The sequence below is a fragment of the Meleagris gallopavo genome, chromosome 10 (genome assembly GCF_905368555.1).
Source record: "Meleagris gallopavo chromosome 10, MGAL_WU_HG_1.1, whole genome shotgun sequence".
In the NCBI taxonomy this organism is placed as follows: domain Eukaryota; kingdom Metazoa; phylum Chordata; class Aves; order Galliformes; family Phasianidae; genus Meleagris; species Meleagris gallopavo.
In genome coordinates, this window is record NC_139413.1 from 14,689,955 (window position 1) to 14,714,087 (window position 24,133).

A 24,133-nucleotide genomic window follows, 5' to 3' on the forward strand; every position below is an offset into this window, starting at 1 on the left:
TGGCTTCTACTTACCCGGAAGAAGTGATGCTTTTTTACATCCTCAGCATCTTTCTCTCCAGCTCCAAGACGTCGCTCTGGATTTCTTCGTAGCAGCTGACAAAACAAGAAAGATTTCAGTGTGAAAATTCAGAAGTAGTGAGAGGAATGAGGGATGAGTGCTACTGTATGAGTGAACACTGAGACTGGATGGATGGATGAAGTTCATACTACCAAACTCAGAAAATTCATGGTCCTCAGAGAAAGGTACAGATGAAACTTTATGTAGGAAGAGACAGCATTTCTCCTCTAGTGTCAGTTGAATCTCAGAGATTATACAAGCAGCCGAGAATGTGTACTGAGCAGACCTTGCCTCTCTTACTCTGCAAATCTGCTGTATAATATCTTAGTACCTGAAGTAATCTGTGGGGATAGTATTCAGCACAGATAATAAAAAGTGCAGTTTTTGATGGAGCGGATAGAGAATTTACGTAAGCTAAAATTTCTGCTTGCTTGGCTCAGAACAAATCTGATGAGAGTACTTCAACGGGCAGTAGGTTCCTTCCTTTGTTTTTCCTCGTGGTGGCATACCTTTTCTTGGTACTGCCTTTAGAGTTCTCTAGAAGAACAATCCCCTTCCTGGGAGGAAGTAGTCATTTTGAGCTACAGAATATCTGTTTTATCGTATATAATTATTAACAGTACTTACTGAGATATGCTTTAACTTACATACTACTGCCTATTCCTAAGTTGGGTGCTTGACTAACAGTGCTCAGTGTCAGACTTTGAACCAGCTCCAAGGACTGCCCTTCTGTGAACTGAGATGAGCCTCTAACTCAGACACCTGAGAAGTGTCTGAGTTAGAGGTTAGTGTCTGAGTTAAGAAGTTAAAAGTCTAAAGTTAAGCAGAAGTGTTACAATATGGAATAACATTAATAAAAATCACAAAATCAGCTGTTCTCTGAGACGAGTGGGGCTCTGTAGATGCCACATGTATGGTGTTCCCTGCCCCAGTTGGAATGAAACCAAAAGGAGCTAGAAGGCTTTGAATTAAAATATTCATGTGACTACGTTAAGCTACCAAGTCAGTCAATGCAACAGTGTTCTGTAAGAAGAAGAAACCTGAACTTCTCCAGTTAGATATAATGATGAAACTTGGTTCCAGGAGAAAATAGAGCTGTAGTGTTTTAGATTTCAATCAGAAAAGCTTGCTCCTGTATAAGAAAGTGAAATGGCACTGAGTTTTCTTTTAAGATGAGACTGGGTGATGGCATGGCACAGCATAAATGAAACAAATCTGAAATTTAGTTGTAGAAAAAAAAGAGTGTAGGTTCTTAAAAGTATTCTGTTCTTCATGAAAGTTATAAATTCTGTAGGACAAGATGGAAACACTAATTTTTGAAATTAATTTAATTTCTTACCCGTCTCATTATAGAGATGGCTTCTGTAGACAGAAATCGTGGATATCTTACTTCATCGTTTACAATACTGTCAAACACTTCTTCTTCATCGTCGCCAGGGAAAGGAGACTATGATCAAAGTGATAAACCCCACAGTTACTAGACAGGCTTTAAAATCACTCACGGTTCAAAGAAAAAAAAGTTGCAACATTTTCAGCTGACAGCTTGGAGCTGGTCTTCTTAAATTGAAACTTTCCTTTCCCTGGAAATACAGAATCCTTTTCCATAACTAAGAGAGAAAAGTAAGTTGCTGTTACCCCTTTTTTTTTTTTTTTTTTTCTCTAAACTAAAGGAATGTTCTTTTAAAGTGTGCTTTTAAAAGCAGAAAAACCAACAACTAGTCTCTTTTTTTGAACTCTTGACACAAGATAGAAAATGTGGAAGGCATTTATTAGGACAGCTGCCACCCACAAGTAACACATGAAAGGCTGGTTTGTATCTTTAGCATGTGATAGCTTACAAATATTTCTGTTTTAGAGTGGCCTGAATGATGCAGACCACATCTTGCAAGCTTTTTGTCCTCTTTTTTTTTTTTCCTCCTTAAAGAATGTGACAGGAGCTATCTTTGTTTCAAAAAGAATAAAACGATTAATAAATCTTTAGTTTCCCCCCACGTTTTTAGTATGTAATCCATCACCATCTTACTCTGGAGATAAATTAACAACATAGCATGGCATCCATAGCCTTGCCTTCAGGTCTAAGTAACTACTCAGTAATAATTTCTTTATACCATCTCATTCATACAGAACTGGGGCATTCTGTTCTAACGTGCAATTCAGATAATCAGTAACTTCAGCAAAATCTTTCACTACTACCCAGTTCTATGAATTAAGGTTTTCTTCCATTCAAGTTAAGGAGTTGATTTTTCAGACTCAGACAGTTGAAGAAAGAAGACTGCTATAGCATTATGCATCCAAATTTGACAGTAAAAGATGAGGTAGCTGAAATGAATAGTTGTTATTGCTCTGCCCTGCATGCTAGATACTGAACTCCCCCAAACCAAACGTGCCATTTTCTTGCTTGGAGACACTGATATTAATGTATCATTACCATAATTTGATTTAAGGTATAATGATGTAATTAGAAGCAAAACAAACAAATTCAGAGGTTAAGTCTTGAACCAACTATGACTCATTTGCTTCCAGAGCAGCTGGTAACTTTGGTCCATGACATGACTAATCAATTTTGGCAGTGGTAGGAGCAGCTAGTATCAGTTAAATAGTTCCTATTTTTTTCTTAATGAACCTTGAAGATGTCTAAAACTAGTCTAAAACTAGTTATGTCTATATATTTTGTATATCAATATAACTGTTGTGTATAGGGCATATTAAATGTTTCACAGGCCAGTTTTTTGAATTTTGTAACATACACAATTATGACTGTGTTGTATTTTACTGGAACGTACCTCACCCACAAGCATCTCATAGATAAGGACGCCAAGACCCCACCAGTCTACGGCTCTTGTATAGGAAGTTTCTGTCAGCACCTCTGGAGCAAGGAATTCTGGTGTGCCACAGAATGTGCTTGTTCTGTCTCCAAATCCCATTCCTGAAAGGTTACAATTAATGAAAAGCAAGCAGGTTTTCTGCACCCCCACAAATTATTGCTTTAGCAAGTAAAACCTGTCTAATACAGCTAAGTGATACTGAGGTCCTAGGGTCTGTCCTGAAAACTCACTCTAATGAGTTAAGTAAACATTCCCATATTCTTCCCTCCCGTGCCCTTCTTCCAAGTGTGCTTCTGTATAAGCTTTTTTAATTCTACGCAATGAGCCAAGTTAAGCCTCCAATTACACTTATGTCACTGTTATCTTTGCTTGAAAAGATAAAATCAATCTTAGCTTGTGAAAGATGTTGTGCCCTACTTCAGTCAAACATGCCCATTCCAAATGCTTCTGCAGTGGCAAAGCTACCTATAAATAAAGTTAAACATGAAGTGTAGTGAAACAACTTTGAGCAACATAAGAACCGTGTATTTGCAGGAGGGGCACAATTAAAAAGAGCACCACAAGCATTGATGTGACGTTGGTGGTGTTGTACAGTGCGTTTATTGCAGAAAATACTGCAGTAGTTAGTAAGCCACAGGGATTTCCTAGTCCTTGTTTCCTTCTGTCATTTATAGAATTTTAGCTGAAGTGACACAACTTGCTCAAGGATGTTGTTGTTTTTAGTAATGCCCGAGCACCTATTTTGGGGACATATTTTGGGGACAGACTACGCAGACTGAAAAAGGAGATGGACCTTTTCAGGTCTTTCCTCCTTTTGGAGTTTGAGAAGATACTTCTCTCAATGAAGACAAACTCCTTATCTTACATCTTCAAGCAGGATGCTTGGCCTCCCTTTTGAGATCAATTTTCCTGTTTTAGCCAGTACACTAAGTACATAGGCATGACAGATTAAGAGTTGTGCAACTATTTGAGAGTTAAAAAAAAATTTAAAAAATTGAGGTATACCTTGATTTCACTGTACAGTGCCAACTTTGGTTTAGAATAAGGAAAAGAGTTTTAGAGCACATGACGACACAGGAGTCAGCTGTGAGCTATTTCAACTTAAAAAGTTCCCCACTAAAGAACTTCCTTCTGTCTTCCCTAATTGTACTGAGATGTATTTTTCCTTCAAATGATACCAGATCAATATACAAAGTATACATTTGTCAGTAACAAACAGTCAAGAGCAAGTAAGAAAGCTGGTGGAGCTTCCCTAAAATAAATAACGGGCCATTACCTTCTTTGCAAAGACCAAAGTCAGCTATTTTCACGAAGCCTTCTGTGTCCAGCAATAAGTTATCCAACTTCAAATCTCTACATGAACATTTGAAAATAAGGTTTCTTTAGTGATATTTGAAGTTACTGAAATACATCTGTCAGAAATGTGTCAGTGACCACTTACCTATAAACTATTTTGTGTTCGTGTAAATACTGAAGTCCAAGAACTACGCATGCGGCATAGAATCTGTTGAAAAGAGTAGAAATTTGATGTTTCAATGGATTTGAGTCTTGCTTTTCAGAATATGAAGTTCATCATAATGCATTTGTTCTACTAGCCATCCTCTGAAAATTATGGTTTGCATTTTCTGGTACTGATTAATTTTATACAGGGTCAGAATTTGAAACTCAAATGTCAATAGTGTTCAAACTTGCAAGCTATACGTATGTTTACTTGGCCTGAAGGATAAGTTTTCTGCAGGGTTCACCATTGTGGCATTGAAGGATTTCTCATTTCTCTTATTCCTTCTTTTTTTTTTTTGGCCTTACATCTTATTTTAACTTCTTATTTTAACTTAACAATCTTTAAAAAAAAAGTATTATAAACACAAAATATCTGCATGCTATTACTTGCATTCAACTTAGATTCAGGAACGCTTAATCTGCATACGTGCTTTTTTTAATTAAAAATAATATCAGTATCTGCCCTTTTAAAAACTCAATATTATTTTCTGAAATGATATAAGGTAAAGGCATGAGGCAATACCATAATTCTTGCCCAGTGAAACAGAACAAAATGCCCTTCCACTGATGCCACAAAGAGGGGTGGGTACTTACACTGCTCTTGGTTCAGAGAAGACATCAGTATGAATGTGCATCATCAGATCCCCACCAGCAGCATATTCCATTACAAAGCAAACGTGATCTTTGGTTTGGAAACAAGCGAAAAGATTCACCAAGAAGGGATGTCTTACACTATTCACAGTTTCAAATATTCGCTTTTCACACATCAAGCTGCAAATAGAAAAAAAAGCAAAAACAGTAAAACCTAAAGCTGAACCCTGAACCCACAGTTCAACTCTCAGAAAACTGTTGGTAACTTAGATCTTATGCTTTTTTCCCCCCCTCTATTCCTCCAAGTAAGGCAACAAGAATATTTTTCTTTACGAAAGAGCTTCTGATATTTCCACACATTAAACTGATGTCAGGATATCCAAGAAGATGCATTTGGTCTTTCACAAGTGAAAAAAGGCAACTTAGTCGTCCCTGAAAACAGAATCCTGCCCGTTTTCCTATGAAATTAGTATATGTCAATATCATGTAGCATCACGTTGCATCCATTTTAATCATGTATAACATATACAGGCAAAAAAAGTTACAATACTGTAGATATCTATCGACAAACACTCCTGATTATCTCTCCTTAATACAGTTGATTGTCAGCTTATTCTTAATACAGTTATTTATTTTTGTCCAACATAAACAGTCATTGAGCAGTTTTAGAACCACTTTCTTGTGCTGAACCAAGTTAGTTTTGTAACTGCCATTTGACAAGTTGAGAAATACCATCTTATGTATTTTTGCAAGCAAAGAAAGCATAGGCACTGTCCTCTTGGAATGTGATGGAATTCTATAAAACAAGTAATTAGAAGTGATGATTACAAGAGAATCTGAATAAAAAACAGGATTGGCTTTAAAGCAAGAGCTGTAACACAGGCATGGTAAGAGAAGCACTAAAATAAAATTCCTGGTCTATCCTGCTTCTTCCTTGCCCCAGAAGAAAGGCTACAGGTCTATAGCAGCCAAGTGAACAGGGAGATTTGTTTTGCCCTTTCGCTGAAAGCAATCACTGTTTGGTAGAGTTCATAGTCGTGCCGCATGCAGAGAAAAAACAGAACTGATTTAGAGAATCCACACATCATGTTTACACACTGACCTGTCTACTTCATCACGAGCGACAATATCTCCTTTCTTTAAGGCTTTAATAGCAAACATCTCATTTGTGTTTTTGTATTCTGCCAGCAGCACCTGAAACAGAGGATAAACGACTTAAGACTTAAATCCAGTTTTTCACAGAGCCTTGACATCTGATACAGCCTTTTCACATTTACCTTTCCAAAATGTCCTCTGCCAAGTACTGCACAACATCTGAAGTCCTTCAGACTGAACTGAAATCTTTGTTGTGTTCTGTGTAAATAAACACACACTTTCCAGTTACCTGGCTTCAATAAAGGTTATTCATATTCAACACTAAAACCATAGCATTTTTACCTTCTATCTTCAGGTTCTCGAATGTTGGTGTATTTTGTGTCTGAATGTGGAACATCAGACTCACAGATTATTCCAGGCTGGAGTTTTGGAACAATACTATTTCTACCATTCTCAAAATCAAAAGTTGATACATCATCCTGTGAAGAAAACAGCATTTGAAAATTTAAAACAGATTCCTAAGGCAAAGAGATGCAGAAATTTTTACCTTAAGCATATGGAATTCTTAACACAAGAATTAACTAAGCTAAAACATTATACCTTAAGATGATACACATAAACAAGCCTTTAACAGAATGATGAAATCTACTCCTCCAGTTATTCTACTCTTCCTTAAAAAACAAACAAACAAACAAACAAACAAACAAACAAAAACCCCTACATTTTCCTGAATACTCCCATGATTTTTAGGCTTTCTTTTTTCCTCATGTGAAAAATCACAGAAACAGTTTGCCACCGTGGATAATCACAGCATCCTGTTTAGATAATTTTGTATGTGTAAGTTATGGGAGCATAATACTAAATAATAATATAAAGGAAGAAGCTCATCATATAGATATCAACATTACAACCCTGGTAAAACTACACAGCCCGAAATTCTTAACTTCAACTTTACTTGCCTGAGCTGGCATATCAGGAGCTTTCATCTCAGAGGAAGGTTCACATATTTCCCCAAGGGAAGATGCACGAGGTGGAGCAGGTGGAGGCTCAGGCTCCAGCTCAAAGTCCAATTTGGCTACAGGAGAGTCACTGGCAAGAAAATAAAATAACTTCTCAGCGTACTGCAGAGAAGGTCTTAAAGGGTCTTAAGTGTTGCAGAAAACTCATTTTACATACCTTTTTGCATAAACATTTTACCACTTTACTCTCTCTTAAGAGCATTAAGAAACTGCAGGTGTTGCCTACCTGGCTGGCAGCGCCAGTTCAGGAATGCGCGCATCAACCACTGGCACTGCGGCAGATACCGATGCTTGAGGGCTGAAGGTGCCAGAGTGGTTTACTGTAGGAATAGCTCTTCTCACCAGCCTTCCCCAGGTGGCTATATTGATATTCATTTGAGGAGCTCTGAGAAATGTTTTGCCTGAGGGATATTGTGAAAAAAGAAAGAGCAAGTAATTTCTTGATTAGCATTTATTGTAATTTTTTTTAAATAATCATATTCATCAATTTTTAGTTTATGAAGAACAAACTCAGTTTGAAGTACTCCTTACAATTCACAATTGCTCACTATTAAGTGCTAATGTATAATAAGGAATTCCTGACCAAAAATTTTCCTAGTGAGGTGCCAAATACTTCATTATCAACAGCTTTACTCACAGACAAACATTAAATCTCAGTATGAAAATATCACATACCTGTGTAATTTTAAAGTTTTATATGTTTGCATTAAACAATTACCTTGCTGTTTTGAAAAAATTTTCTTCTGTCTCTGAAGTTTTGGTCTTCTTTCAATAACTGGATTGAAAAATGTGACCTGCAGTTCAAGTAATGTATGTCATAATTCAAGTTTCAGAACAAAATGCATCCTTAAAAGTTTAAGAAAAGAATTTGTTAAGCTACTTTGCAAGATAATACTTGCAACTGTGCCCAAGTGTTTGAAGGAACAACTTTTACCTCTGCAAACAAAGTGCCCTGGGGTTCAAGATAGAGACACATGCCATGCCGTTGGTTGTCCAGGAAATCTTCCAGCCTCAGAAACTTCACTGCACACAGGGATCTCCAGTCACGCCAATAAACTGAGATTTCCAATTCACGTGACTATGACAGCAAGCAAACACAGGAAATTCTGTAGTAGTAATTGTTTTGCAATAATTACCTCTCCACAACCATAAGATCTAGTGCTTCATGATCAAGATGCAGAGCTTTTATGGCTGTCTAGCCACAGTGAGCAAACTCTCACTAGGATGACTATACATCATTCTGCATTAGTTCAAATGTGATCTCCAGCATCCAAGTAAGAAGACTAAAATTCCCATGAATAGAAGGAAAAAAAATCGAAAAAAATTCACCAGTTTTCAGTCTAACAAAAGCACTAGTTCAGTACCTCATAGTTTAAACTCTGGGAACAAGATTTTAACTGTTCTTAGAAAGCTCAGCTTTGCTAATTTTTTACATTACGTACATGCATCAATTGAATTTCATGGCTGTACAGTGACACTTTTGTGCTTGGTACACCTCATGATGTGTACCTCAGGACTTTATACACCATTTCTAGAAATACATGCAATTTTTTGTAGCATAGTCATGAAAGGAACTGCCTCTATCTCGCCAGTAGGATTATATATTCTTAAGGTGTCTTCTAAGCTCCGTACAAAACTTGCTGCAAACTGCAAAATCCTGCAGTGCACCGTACAGAGTCAGCGTTGTGTGGTACTATTTTCAGATGGCATAACTTAATTCCACCACAATGCATCAGCTCACCCTCTTTATCTGAGTGGTGTGGGTTTTCAAGGAAACAAAAGTAAAGAGGAAGCAACAGAAAAACATCATCGGGTTGAGAACATGGGTCTGAAATACAGGGGGATGATAGGTGGCCACACCCAGCAGAAGCAAGATTCTTTTCCGGCACCAAAAAGCCACTTAAAAAGCCATCTGAAAATAATACACAAAAAGTTATGAACTCCACAACTGCTAGTTTTGTTCTGCACTCCAGCTAGGAACCTGGATTTCTCTAGCTGCAGGTCTAAATCTGCTTCTTTCTTCACCCTGGAAGGGGTTTGGCTTGGCTTAGACAGGTTGGGTGGTGAGAGTGAAATACTGATCAGTACAGCCAGGAAGGTAGGGGTGTTTTTTTTCCTGTTTTTATTCTTTTTTTTTTTTTTTCTTATTATGTATATGCCTGAGATGCCATTTAGGTTTCTAAAACAAAGTTTAATTTTTAGCCTACTTTACACTGATTGAAGAAAAGATATCTTTGTACCCTTAAAATACTATGAGTATTAGATACCTATAAATACATGTCAGAAATTCTCTTCAAAAGGAGCATGGAAAAAAGTTATCAAATGTCATTCCAAATACTGAAGTCCATCAAAATAACACTTAAGGTTCTAGGAAAAAAATGTTAGTGATTTTATTATTCCTGAAAAATAAGAACAGATCTGCTTCATCTGAGAACATGTAATAATTATGGATAAACACTGTAAAAATTCTATGATATAGGTTTGCCAAAATATCTGAACTGTATTTGATGCAGTTTCCTTATAAATGAAAAGCTGATTTCTGCACCTTTGTTACAGGCTAAAAGGATAGTAAGTGTTAGGCCTTGGAAAAGACATTACATCTCTTCCTAAGTGAGAAAAGATAAAAGTTGTAGAATGGCAACTAGCAAATCAGCTTACCTCCAGGTTACTCCTTCTGTTAAGGACAAAAATATTTGTATATGTATAATTTGAACTTAACCATAACAGTAATATATATTATATATATATATATATATATATATATATATATATTATATATATATATATATATATATTAATATATATATACATTACTTTAATCTACATAATTAACTATATATGTCAATGAAGTAAGACTGCATCTTTACCCTGTCTAGTTCCAGTGTAAATTTCTGATCCCACGACTGATTGGAAATAGGTTTCCAGCTAGTCTGACCAACCACAGTGTTATCCAGCTTCAGTACAGCACAGACTTCATCTGTAAGTAAAGTACACAAACTCAGCTTAGAACTATAAGAGGATTTTCCACAAACAAAGAGGTCTTCAGTAAGTTTCCCTTAAAAAGAGCTCTCGTATTTAATTGGTTCTTATGGTCATAATAGTGCAGGCTTTTTTATTTCTATTTTTAAATCCATAACAACTTGACAGCTGAAGGAACAGCTAATTTTACAGCTTCAAATCAATTTAGTATTTCTAATTACAAAACACAGCATGCATATTAAAATGTAAATAAAAGATAAGCATAAAAGTAGAAAGTATACTGAACTGGACAAGTCATCAGTTTTCAGAAGGTTTTTACTAATCCCAGCTTTAGCTTTAGTGGTTCTGCCCATGAAAGTTGTTCTGACTTCATTTGGACTCCAACCAGGTAGAGTAACTGATGTGGCTTTTGATCGACCAGGAACATTTTCTAAGATGTCTTGGCAGCCCATTAGCCTAACTTCCAGGGTACCTAGAACAAGACAAACAACTATTTGTCAAAAATTTCTGTGCTCAAATGTGCCATGTGAATGGCTAATGATTGATATTATGGCAGTAGCTCATATTGTAAACCGTGCTGGATACAATAAAAGTCAGGTAAAAAACAAGCAATAGACAAACCTGAAAATAAGCATTAAAAAAAGTGAAGTATGTGAGAATCAGCCTTCTAGAAGTAAGGAAGCAGCAGTTCACCACAGTGCCACAAAACCAGTTTTTGTTCTATAATTAAGCCTCAGAAAATCTCTTCTTCTGTTAAGAATCGAACTTACTTGGGTTCAAATTCTAAGAAGTGTCACTTTCTAAAGTGACCAATTTAACATTGCTCATGGGACAGTATGAGTTTTTCCTTGACTTTTACATAACCAAGTAGTACTGGATAATAAGCAAGCAATACTGGACAGATTGCTTAGATAATTAACATGAACACGCTGATTGTTGAGACTTTATGTTTAAAATAAAACAAGAAATGAAATTTGCCCACTGGCTACTTAAGTCCAGTTTGAGTTAGTATACAATTCACAATCATTGAATTGTTAGAACTTTACTGAATGGGATTTATTAAAGCTGAAATAGTTGAGAAGCTGTTCTCCAACATCTTCAACCAACTGAGGAAGAGGCTGTGGTTTTAATTTGAAAGAGCTTCCTCCAGCAGCACAGCAGCATCTGAACGTAACGGATGGCTTACCGTATCCTGTACAGATAGCATCTGTAAAGCTATGACACAACTAACAGTGATGAAATTGACTATTAAAAGCGGTGCAGTTAGTTCAAAACCATGTAGTCACCTAGAAACACAGCTCTTAGGGTAGTGCAGCTCCTATGTACATAACTGCAAAACTTAAAAATACTCTTTCGTAATAGAAAGCTAAATCAGATTGAACCTACAAATGGCCTGGCAATATTATAGCCCACAAAACAGACTGACAGACCAATCTGAGATCAAATTCCATCTTCTAGGGATCTAATAATCGTAAGTGACAGCTTACGTTTCTGAGAACAGCATAATGGTATACACAGCAAGAATTCTGTTGGCTCCCCAAACAGTTTAAAAAATAAAATACTTCATTCCAAAACTGTTTAGAAAAAGATCCCAATAAATTAATGTTCAGAAAGATCATAATCTTGTAGAATGAGATACATACAAGAAAGTCCCACTGGAGCATTTAAAATAGTATGACAGTAGTATTCATCTATATTTCACAAAATGTTAAAGGCAAAATACAAAGACACTGCTAAATCTAGTTGAATACAAAGACTCTGTTTAGTTAATATGAAAGTGACAAACTAAGAGCTTTACAAGGATGTAGCTCTGGTTGGATAATTCCTATTAGAAAGCACCAGTATATACTTTAATGTGTACCTATTAATTGTATTCAGAGAGGAGTTTGTCACTGTAAGATATATGACCTGTGATTATCTTTTTTTTTTTTATATAAAAAAAAAAAAAAAAAAAAGGCTGTTTTAATAACGCCCTGTTCATAGATCATTTGAGCGGGAACTTCTTTTTGTCAAATACAATCTCTCCACTATGTATCCTCGTATGGGCTCTTGTCTGAGGTTCTGATGCTTTTTACCTTCAGTTACTTTTGGTAACAAAATGTAGGGCAAGTAGTCTTGTCCATTATTGCTGCAGCTTGGCAGAAGAGTTCCTCTTTTTCTTTTAAAATAGAACCCTACTTGAAATTCTGGCATCAGTTACACACACTTGAAGAGAGTAACCTTCAAGCTAGAGATTGTAAAACTTTTTCCTTTGTTGATAATTGGTTTAATAGTTACATATAGAACTGTTTAGGAAATAAACCAATGTCTGTCTGTGCTAGCAGACATGTGGCCACTTAATAAGTATATTTAGTAAAGCAACATATCTTCAAGTGTTCGAAAGTATTTACTTTGAGAGCATCAGGAGGGAAAATACTTAAAAGTTCTGTTAAAGTCTGGCTCATCTGTTTGAAAAGTTTACTTCTAATGAAGGACCCAACTTTGAAAAATTGCATAAAGCTTACAAGTATGTTCCCTCACAGTAGGTTAAGTCTATCCATTAACAGGGGCTTTGATAACTGTGCATTTTTGTTAGGATCGCCCTCTTTGCTTTAGAAATAAGCAAGTTTCTAGTAACATAAATCTCACCTTCTGGGAAGCCACTGTAGTCCAGTGAGCAAAATAGGGACTGAGGGGAAGTCTGGGTGCCTATTTCCAGCTCTGCCATACTGTTATATGACCAGAGGAAGTCACTTAACCCTTCTGCACTTCAGTTTCCCCATCTGTAAAATGGGGATAACAACACTTGTCCACCTTTAAAACTGCTTGATAATGTGAAGATGAAAAGCAGTGAATGCTCATAATATTGTTCCCTGGTGACCTAACTTAAGGCCAGAACTTCACTTCTATTTCAGCAGGATTATAAAATGGTGAACAAATAAATCACAAACATTGTATTGTTCACTTTAAACGCCTTTGTCTAAAAACAAACAAAAAAAACCAGACCAGACCACACAACCAACAATGAAATTTTTCCAGAAAGGCAACAAAGTTAGCACTAAAGATTAGTTTTATACCATGTAATGAAAATAAAAGAACTCCCATACCTGTTAAAGCTGCTGGTTTGGACAGTGTACTGTATTGGTTCTGAGTAGATATTACACTTTGACGAGGACTTAATGTGGGTGAAGAGACCAATGAAAGCTCCTCTATAATAATACCACTTTTGGGATGGTTTTTGGGAAGTTCATTCAATCTCTGTTCCAGTGAATACTTTAACAGGTCCAACTTCTGACTTGATTCATTAAATCTTGCTTGTGCCTTTTTAAAATAGAAAAACAAATACAATATTTGATGTTTTTTTTCCCCCTTGAAAGAACATTTAAAGTAAAGTTTCAGAAATTGTAATGATGAATTACTTCTGAAAGTGCCTTTCTGTCGGTAACCTTCCCAGATCCAAGTAATTTCATCACATTCTTTGCACCTTCTGCAACAGCATATTCTATCCTAAAATGATGCCGTAGTTCTTCCATTCGGAGTTCAAGAGGGCTTATTACAGGTTTTGCTGCAAAGAAATATAAACAGACGTCACTGAAAACCACACCCTTTCTTAGTATCTTTATATATTATACCCTCCCCAATGCACACAGGGGGAAAAATTCAGCTTTGGTAGACTGAAGAAAAGCTTTATGAATGTCATAAAAATAACAGTGAAGTTCTAATTAAAAAAAAAAAAAAAAAAAAAGTCTTCTGAAGAATGAAAGTAGTAATCACAACCTCACTCCAGTAAACAGGCACTACTACTTGTGGGGCTGTAATTGCTAGAAGGTGCAAGAAATAAAAGACGTCATTAGGGAAGCTATGGGATAAATGACCTTCATATAAAGCCAAATCTCCCAAACATCAGCAGCTGGCAGAAAGAAGTTCTGAGACTTGCACATTTCTGAGTCATATTCTGATGGTTTATCTTTCAAATTACTCTGTAGCTACATTTATCCCTGATCAGTTTTTGAGAATTCTCTTGCTTCATACTAAATGCCAGGTTATCTGGTTGAGCAAGTATGGGGAATGTAAGAGGTCTCATACAATGTCTTCCCCCAAATGGTTTGCATTAACAGCTTTTAATATCCACCTTTTACGACGTTAAGATTTCCTAAATGGAAAAAGTCTCCTAGATATATTCCTTACTGTTTTCATCTTTAGGAGTAGTAGGAACATAAATAGGCCTTTGAAAGCCCTTTCTAGCGTTAATACCTATTTATAGATAAAACAATATGCACTTTCACAGATGCACACTTTTTATCCTGCTCATGCTTTCTTGTAAGTCTAGGCTAGAAAGCAGACTATACATTTTGTGGATTTCTTTGTTTTTCTGTAGAACAAATAATATGCACAATCCATGTGCTAAGATGGGGTGTTGAAAGCCAGAAGTGTCATAACTGTAAAAACAAACTAAGTCCGCAATAAAACAAGTCCACTGTAAAAACAAACAATACCTAGAGAGTATATTGGGGCCCTGATTAGGAGCATTATTTTACAATTACAATTACAATTTCAGTACTCTATGAGATGCATACAAATGAAGGTTAAAACTTAGAGATGTACCAATATGCCCACAGCTTTTAGTACACTCATGGCTATTAAAGTTCAGGGATTGTGCAATTTTAAAACTACTTTTGAATGGGGTAATATCTGTGTGTTTCAAATTGGATCTCTTTTTTAAAAAAATACTAATTTTTGGACTACTTCCCAGTCAGGCCTAAAGGCTAATATAATAAAAGTTTCCCTATACCTCTGTTCTCACTAGTACTAATTAGGTCAATCTATTCAAGGATGACAAACAGGCTTTATATTTCCATCAGTTTTTTTTTGTTTTGTTTTGTTTTTGTTGTTGTTTTTTTAGGATAGTGAAAAGTATATACTTTTCTTTAAAGGACTAGTTATTGTCAAAACAGAGAAAACACACACACACAGAATGAAGCCTATGAAGCAAGAGCAGACTTGATAAGGAATGAACAAGATGATGAAGAGAGCCTTTATTTCTCTTCGATAAGCTTCAAGGTACTTTGCTATTTTCAGTTCATGCAAGTTTGTCTAATCCTTGTTTTAGAAATTTAGCTCTGTGTGCAAATAGGTACATATCTGTGTGGTATTTTGACATTAATAAGATTAATATTTCTTTTGTAATCCATCACCATTATCAAAAGCCAATTCATTGGTCTGAACTGCCTGAAGAATCTGCATCCTTATAACTTCTATTTTTGTCTTGCTGTCTTGGAGCATCTGTTGAGCTGTGGCAAGAAGTTTTCGATCCTATTGAAACAAAAAAGATAATATTGTAAACTCTTCACAGTACAATACATAGAAAGCTTTAAAAACCACTTGCTCAGGAACAAGAACTATGTAGCTCATTAGGTATAGCACACTAATTCAACTCACCACATCAAGAATTTAGAGGAAATCAGGTTAGGATCAAAGGGTATTCAGATTGATTTATAGACTACAAACCACTCCCGTGGAAACTCTGTTTTAAGGTGGATAAAGGAGACACAGTCTAGAAACACCCACGTGTAGATGAATATATTTGAGCTGATACTGAAGAAAGAACAATATATAAAGTGCAAAATACCTCCATTCTATGGAGAATGACAAGTTTATAGTGAATCATAGAATGGCTTAGGTTTGAGCAGACCTCCAAGATTACCCAGTTCCAATCCACCTGCCATGGACAGGGCTGCCACCCACCAGCTCAGGCTGCCCTGGGCCCCATCCAGCCTGCCCTTAAGCACCTCCAGGGATGGGGCACCCACAGCTTCTCTGGGCAGCAGTGCCAGTACTGCACCACTGAGTAAAAAATGTCTCCTAAATGTCTAACCTAAATTTCCCCTCTTTTAGTTTAAACCCTTTCCCCCTTGTGAATATAAGAACTCTTCTAATAACTTCCAACAACCAAATCTGCTAGACTAAATACAGACAAGAATCACTGTGCCAATTCTCCTGAGTTAAATTTCAATCTCAACATTAGAAATATGAAGTTAACTCACATAGCACATTATATTTAATTATAAATAATTCTGCATTATTTTTGCCTGATCAAACTGATAATTTTTCCATTAATAAACACAAAATATCAGATTACTTCACTAGCTATGTCATCAGCAACTTAAAGACAACATTTTTTTGTCCCAAATAGATGGAGCTACCCAATTCCTTTTATCAAAAATCGTAACAAGAAAAGCAGATTAGAGGAGAACATTTCTGAAGATGAACTTTCAGATTCATCAATAATACCAATTCACTCTCAGGAGCGTGGACAGATATCCTCATGTGGTTCTCGGCTATACAATCTTTTTGGTCCCAGAGCTACTAGAGACTTGATTTATGATGGATTATCAAATGGTTGTTGGATAGGGAATTACAAGGTAACTTAAGGATGATCTGACTTAGATTCAAATAGAAAAGGAGCGTGGGAAAAATTAAGGCAGTCAATTTGTCATGGCTGTGCAGTGCCAGATTAACAAACAGTAATCAGTATAGATGAATACTGCACTTGCTGTAGCCCAAAGGCCACTCTGTTCAACTCATTTTGCAACCACCCCATAACCTCATTATGAAACCATTTTAATGTAAACATGGTTTATACTAAAATTTTTAATTTTCAAATGAACTTAGCAACTACTTAGGACTTAAAAAAAAATTTTATTTCTCCCCTTATCCCCATCAAGACAACTACTGCATAGTACAGATTCCCAGAGCTGGAAATATTGGCACTACAGTATATGTGAGTACTATAATGTTAGAAAAATCAGTGTGCTGAGAAGAAAAAAAAATTGCATTCACAGATTGCTAATATGACCTTGCATCAAATGTATTACTCACTCTGATATTTTTTATACTATACGTTCTGCTGGGTTTTAATTTGTAATGTTAATCAATGTTTCAAATATGAAGGCTAGCATAAGCCTTATGTTTATAATGTCCTTATGCTGAAGATTCCACATCAGCTATTCAACTATTTAATTAGTACACTTAATTTTGTTAAATGAGTGCCTTCTCAAATATAAATATCACCTTTTGAAATAGCTACTGTCTACAGCAGAGTATAGGATCTAATTGATTACATACAAGTCAGAATCCTATATTAAACTTCATCCATGCATCATCCTGAAGCACACAAACTCTGAAAGCATTTTTCATCTTTGTTTTTATCTAATTTTTCACATTACTTCATCTGATTGTCTCCCACATCCTGTCACTCCAGTGGATGCACTTGCTCAGGAGCACCAATGTGTAAAGCTGAGGTAATTTAAGATTACTGAATTAGCTAGGGATTCTAACTCACCCTATGTTTTCAAGGGAAAGAACATCCCATCTTCAAGATCAGAATGGATGTGTTATACTTAGCAGCTCCGTTAGTGTTGGGGTCTGAAGGAGAGTATGTCAAAGCATCTCTTGTGCACACAGAAACTGACAGTGCCTGATAAACTGATCTGCAAAAGCTGTCATGGGATCTCAGAGAGATCTCAGCAAGTCCAAGGAAAAATGATCCAATACCTCAGAAACATGTCAGAATAGGTTGAGCTGAATGTTAGTGAAGAAAGCAGTCTGAGTTCAAATGGGAAACCTTCACGTGAGATAACACTTATTATTATCAGCAGACTACTGTTTTTTTGTTTTTTTGTTTTTTAAATCTTTAAGAAACAAAATACAACCTCCCTCCATTAAAGTTAGGTTTGAAAATAATACAGCAAATCTGAAATTCCATCGTGGTATGCCTGGGTAACAGTCACAAAATAGTTTAATATATTTTAAAGAGGGCCCTTTTTAATGTTCCCAATTACGTGTTGGATTCAAAGTGAGAATTTTCTGCCCCCTTTGGCCACCTCATCCAGAAACTTAACTTCAGCTTTTTACAATCTAATCATCATACTTAAGCCTACAGTATAAACCCTGCTGAATTACCTCACTACATAGTACTATGACCATGAGAATGAACACATGTCCTTTCCATCCAGCTTGCTGAAGCAGCTGGCAATGCTCTTGTGTTCCCAGCTCGTTCTCCCCAGCGCAGTTACCACATACACCCAAACTGGTAAGCTCATTTAAGCCAATTGAAAGAACAAGATTCAATCAACAACTTTAATTACATGCCTCAGTCATAAAGCAAGCCAGAATTTACCTCTTCTTCCTAGTCTGATCAAAGCTTGCTAGCAAGCTGATGTTATAGCCTGAGTGTTTAGTTAAGTTCTTTTCAGGCTGTTATAAGGTTACTTGCTGAGGGTTTATTAGGGATATAAATCATGTGCATCTTTTGATCCATTTGGATCAGCTGATTATTATTTTTGAACTAGCCTGATGTTAAGTACATGGCCCCAGAGGACGTAGACTCCAGGGTTTCCAAGAGCTGAGGACTGCATTCCCCGGCCTTTAGTCATAAAGCACTGCAGATACCTCTTCTAACTGCCCCAGGCTAGTAGGTGTCAGGTCACTTTCAGCTAAGGCTACCAGCACCAGCTGGCTCACAGGTCGGCATGGGCTTGATGGCACTTATGGGCCATCTAGTCTAAAATGATTTTTCAGAAAGTGAGCAGCAATCTGTGGTTTTAGCAAGACGTACAAAGCAGTCAAAGAGTAGTCAAAGTAGTCAAAGAGTAGGCAGGTACAAAGGTAATCTGCTTCTCCACCAGTCCCTGGAAGAAATTCATTCAGAAATATGTAGTTCCTCACCAATACTTTTTGGTTAGTATAAATTCTAACTGGCAGCAATGCAATTTACAGAAGTTTACTTTTCAAATCAAACATTTCTTATGAATAAGTTCACTGACTCATCTCATCTATGTGTTGGGCCAGCCAGATAAAAACTTAAAACATTTCAATTGTATTTACCAACTTAACACCAACCAAGCTACTACATATTATTTGTTATACCTATGTCAGTTAGTTTGGAGATTCAGTTCATCTCCATAATGATGTAGTAAGAGGAAAGCAAAGGTAATTAGTAACTAACAAAAGCAAAAGGGGCTGCAAGTAGGATCCCCCTAGACATTGTTCTACTTATTTGAGAAGCGTGATTACCTTATATTCAAAATAACTCTTCCCCTTCTACCCCCATTAAAAAATTAGGCGAGTCAGTTGAGTTAAGGGCTCTCTTCGTATATGATGAATTTTATTACCTAGTTAAGACTATGTAATAAGTCAAACCCATCTAGGAGTTAGCAAGCCCCTTCCCTACCCCTTGGAGAACTAATTTCAGTTTGAAATAGTTATCAGGTAACTATCTCTAGAATACCACACTTCTGTTAAATAAATCAGTAAATAAACACGAGAGAGAGGGAAAGAGAGGAAGTATTTCACGTATCTGTGGACCAACGTTGATTCTAACAATGCTATCTGAATATTTTCCATCTGTTACTGAAACACATTTTTTGGTACAAGTCTTGTTACTGGCAACTAAAATCAGATGGACATTTCAGAAATGTATCTGGCAAAATCACTTTCAGTGTAATTGTCATGCACATCTTAACTTTAAATTAATGGACGTACATTTTTTAGTGGGGCTAGAAAAAGCATCAGCCACCACTTGATTCAATACCAAGCTCTGCTGCTTTGTAAATCACACATGATCTAAGATTACCAGACATACTAAATTTAGTAAACCGGATTTGTTATGGAGGTTGAATTGCATGTGGACAGACTGATAAAACAACCGGGTCTAGCAAGTATCCTGACTGGGTATGAAACCACAACAAAAACAGCCTAGCAGTCTGTAGCAGATTCTACATTGCTACTTAATGACAACAAATCAATCCCAAAATAGCAAAATTGCACGCTGCTTACACACTGTACTTTCATACTGCAGCAATATGAAATTCCACAATTATTTTCACGTTCTTTAAGCATTCCAAAGCCTTACCTTTGAAGAACCATTTGAGTACATCTGTATCATATTTTCTGCTCCCTGTTTCACCTTCAGTTCTATATCCAATTGCTTCTTTAAGGCCATCAATCTGTTGTTGGTAGGAAAACGAGGATCGCTATTTGGAGTATCAGGAGTCCTAGGACAATCTGTGAATTAAATGCAAAATGTAGTGTGTGGAGCAAAGAAAAAAAATAAAAAGCAAACAGAAAAAAACAACCAAACAAACAACAACAAAAAAACCTCAAAACACCCCAAAAACTTTTCTGTTCTATTAAGTCATAGATAAAGAAAGCACAAACATCACACTCGGTACTTCAGACTGACTGTCCTGTCCTGAGCTACTTTGCAGCAGCTCTGCAAATGCGCCTTAACATGCAAAGCCTCACCAAAGTACAGTGACTCCCACACACGTCCTAATTCACATGAATCACTTCCGGGAGTGGTCATATAGGCAGGTTTGCAGCTTGGGCTATTTTTGTTTCAAAGGCGATTTATTTCTTCTGGCATGTCTTGAGTCAATTAAAAGTGCACTTTGCCATTAGGCTTTCTTACAGTTCGATTTAAAATTACAACAAACAAACTTGGACAGTACTATTCAATACCAATAGGCATATTCTAAATGCTGATATTAAGTAGATTTATTTCCTCAGTGATTTCAGCATATTATTACAGCTACGCCCACTGTAGCCACAATTTATGTCAAAAGTAAGAACAGAGAACGTGAGCCTTTTCCTACATCAGACTGAATGATTTTTGCTCTGCAGAGCTAACTGAGTCACAGGTTAATTGGATACACTGAACAGCTATGATCTGTGGGAAGAATGAAGTTTTTTGTTTGAGAATATTACTGTGTTTAGACCTCCATCTTGCTGGATTAATTAAATAGAATGCGAGTTAGTTTTCAATCAAACAAATTACATACTTGAACTCCTTACCTTGGTTTTCCTTCTCTAGAAAAGTCTATTCACCACTGGCTCTTATTTCAGCTTCTACACCATGAACTGTTAATGAACTGAGAACAAGTGGTCACTGGACTAATTCCGAATGGTTAATTATTCCGTGATTTCCAACAAGACCATCCTTTTAGCTATGGCTGATTGTCTTCCCTAACAGGCCCAAAGACTTTTCATTTAAACTTTTTGTAGAAGAGGGTAAGTTATATCCATTACTGTAACGTTTTGTTGTTGTTGTTGTCTTTAACAATTGAGGGAATAGATACTCTACAGAAAAATGACTTTAGTTGGTCTCCTGAAGACTGTTTATTTGATATCAACAGTATGGTCTTTTTTCAATTTTAATTAATTTTCCTTGAATTAAAACTAAGATGGTGGATCAAATTCCTGACATTCTCGGCTATTAGAAAACACAGGCTTTGCACTAGTAACTTACAAATTATTAACTGTGAGTTATCGAGGGGTGTCTTATCTGCCATTTCGTATTTATTCTGCAGAAGCTTCTAATAACTAATGTTTGAGATTTAATACATTTTACTTTTGAGTTTGCCATGTAATTTCCTTCTTCTACGCTGCAGTCTTTGATGAGGCTGCACACAGTTTTCATATACCTAGAACTTCTAATTTCCTCTGCTGTTAATTCACTCTTCAGTTCAAAACTCTTTAAGACTCTTACTGCACGCTCACTACTTAAATGTACTACAGAAAGTACCAGATGTTTAAAAAAAAAAATAATCTGTGCTAGTCCTCATCTGTTTTCTCATTCTTCCTCTCCTCAGTGTTTTGGCTTGGTCTGTGAAACACTGCACTTGCACAGCTTTAGCTTAAATCTGGTATTAATAAAAAAAAGATTAACAACATGCTTTTCTCTTACTTATGTCTTCACATTTAACAAATCCTCACCTACTAATCTATTCAAAATTAAAACAAACATGAAACTTGAAAGTCACAGTGTCAGGTCTCCTTATAAAGTAGAATAATTTTGTAAATGAATATTTACCAACTCTAGATTTATGTTGCCGGCCTCTACCACTTAAAGATCCCAGTCCTCTGATGATCCACGGGGAAGATTGTGGTTCTCCTGAAGTCTGTTTTCACAGCTTTCACAGATGCAAACAAGCACTCTTCCTTTGCATTAAAACAACACTCATGTTGCAAGTCAAGCACTAATACCACAATTCCGGCTGCCCATGCAGCTGCTATTATCTCCCTCTGCCTGTCTGTGCTGTGAAGGTATAACCACATCACCTACTTGGGTCATCTAAAGAGCTGGTCTGCACTCGTGGACTTACGTTTAGTAGAAACTGAGCTACTATATGTTTTGTTAGCAAGCAGCAACAAAGAAAAATTCTGCAGTACAGACTAATAATTAGGACATTTTTCTTTAAATCTTTATGTCACAGAAGCTGCTTGCTGAACTTCTGAACGTGGAACATTATGATTGTTTACTATAAGTTTTTCAGAAATGGCTTCCAAGTGACTCCTTCCCCCCCAGCCTCATTACAATAAAGAGCCTGAGGTAGCTTCTTATAGAAGAATTCAGATTAAAGTTTAAGTCAGCCAGCCAAACAGGTCCTATTATGGAAAGCATTGACAATCTTAGCTGCAACCCTACAAGCTACATCTGTTTCCCTCTCTTTGTATCTCTTACAACGTAAGTAGACATAACTAGCCATACTATAGTGATTACCTATTTGTGTAAAGCATCAATCAGAGGGGCTTGAATCTCACCTGGAAACATTTAGTCATTGCTGTAATACAAATAAGTAATAAATTCATCTATATAAGTGCAATCAATGGAATTTTATGTACATACTTAAAGCTGAAGAGTTAAGTATTTATACCAAATTGATAATTCACTGACATAAGATAAGTGACGACCAAGGAAAATGACAGACTCTCTAGTTTGCCAAGTTAGTGGGTCAATAAGGATAGCATAGACTTGTCACTTCTGATGTATTCAAGTCTAGCTTTGCATAAGACAGTAACAGATCTTCTGGTCAATGGATTAGTGCCCCTAAGCATTTTTCTCTTGACATTTTGAGTATCAAATGAAGTAACAGATGTATTTCAAGTGAACTAGACTTCGTTTCATGTACCTAGCCTGTTATTTTTGCTGCTAACATTAAAGAGTTTTGTGCAGCCTGTTAACACACAGCCAGTCTGCCAGAGCTGTGATACTGCTTCCCCAGGACCTGTGACATTCTGTTTTCATGAAAATATATGACTTGAAGTAAAAAGTAATGGTTTAATGGATTTTTTTTTTTTTTTTTAGTGTCTGGACTGCATCAGAATAATGGCACTTTTTGGTTTGAAGTGTTTATCTTAACACTTTTATCTTTGTTCTTCTGAGAACCTCTTCAGTTCGATTGAGTCTGCATAACGCTTACCAGCAAACACTCCTTGTTTCTAAATGACCTTATACTATTGCTCTAAGCTATCCCTATTAGAGTAGTGACAATTCTACTTTTTCTAGACTGCTTCTCTTTTCTTTGAAGACTTCTCCACATGGCAAGTACATAGCTTATTCAACAAGTTCAGTATGAAATGTAAGAGCCCATGTAACTGTCACATTTTGGTTCTGATGGCAGTGCAGCATGCTGCTAAGCTCAGTGACAAGTTGGGAAACAATTTTAATTTATTTGAGGACATTTAATGTAGTGTCATAACCAACAGAAAGACTGTTCAGGAATTGCTGGGGTTAAAAAAAAGAAGCAAACAGGGAATCAGATGTGATGGCACTGAACTAACCTGTGTGCAAGTCCAAGGCGGCAGTGGATGCTCTGCGTGCACAGAGAACATCCAGCACTGATTTCCTGGAAAAAAGGCTTCAATTTGAAATGAATTTCAGTTGTTTAATGGCAAATTTGACTTACTGAAAAACTGACAGCAAATTGTCTCAACGCTGCTTCAAAAGCATTATTCCACACTGAGGTTCCCCAAAGTTACAATTCTTACAAATATCAGTACCGTAGGTACAGTCTGACATCTAAAAAGTCAATACCTGACCTAAATTTGTTGCAACCCCTACCTAATTAAATCAGCGCCTTGCTGCAGGTAAGCCAGTACAACCTTTTACCTCCCTGAATAATATTAAAAAGGGCAATCTCTACTGTGACTTTTTAGACACATGAAAAAATATCAATTTAATCTGTGCTAATATGCAGAAGTATATTTTAACAATACAAAATGCTCTCATGTCTGTGAGTGAAG

The 24,133-nt window shown here is 36.4% G+C and overlaps 1 protein-coding gene across 5 annotated transcripts in view; it reads right to left on the reverse strand.

Moving 5' to 3' along the window:
* PKN2 (protein kinase N2) overlaps positions 1 to 24,133 on the reverse strand; it is a 52,509-nt gene that overhangs the window by 2,458 nt on the left and 25,918 nt on the right. For all 5 annotated transcript variants that reach the window (XM_085231045.1, XM_085231046.1, XM_085231047.1 and 2 more), the window contains exons 3-21: positions 19,962 to 20,113; positions 15,244 to 15,361; positions 13,468 to 13,613; positions 13,156 to 13,369; positions 10,356 to 10,541; positions 9,958 to 10,067; positions 8,025 to 8,168; positions 7,809 to 7,884; positions 7,317 to 7,491; positions 7,031 to 7,160; positions 6,414 to 6,550; positions 6,254 to 6,329; positions 6,079 to 6,170; positions 4,980 to 5,156; positions 4,327 to 4,389; positions 4,162 to 4,238; positions 2,844 to 2,986; positions 1,400 to 1,507; positions 15 to 95 (exon numbers count right to left, since the gene is read on the reverse strand). In XM_085231045.1, the coding sequence (XP_085087171.1) occupies positions 15 to 95; positions 1,400 to 1,507; positions 2,844 to 2,986; positions 4,162 to 4,238; positions 4,327 to 4,389; positions 4,980 to 5,156; positions 6,079 to 6,170; positions 6,254 to 6,329; positions 6,414 to 6,550; positions 7,031 to 7,160; positions 7,317 to 7,491; positions 7,809 to 7,884; positions 8,025 to 8,168; positions 9,958 to 10,067; positions 10,356 to 10,541; positions 13,156 to 13,369; positions 13,468 to 13,613; positions 15,244 to 15,361; positions 19,962 to 20,113 (2,405 nt within the window). The remainder of the gene's footprint in view (positions 1 to 14; positions 96 to 1,399; positions 1,508 to 2,843; positions 2,987 to 4,161; positions 4,239 to 4,326; positions 4,390 to 4,979; positions 5,157 to 6,078; positions 6,171 to 6,253; positions 6,330 to 6,413; positions 6,551 to 7,030; positions 7,161 to 7,316; positions 7,492 to 7,808; positions 7,885 to 8,024; positions 8,169 to 9,957; positions 10,068 to 10,355; positions 10,542 to 13,155; positions 13,370 to 13,467; positions 13,614 to 15,243; positions 15,362 to 19,961; positions 20,114 to 24,133) is intronic.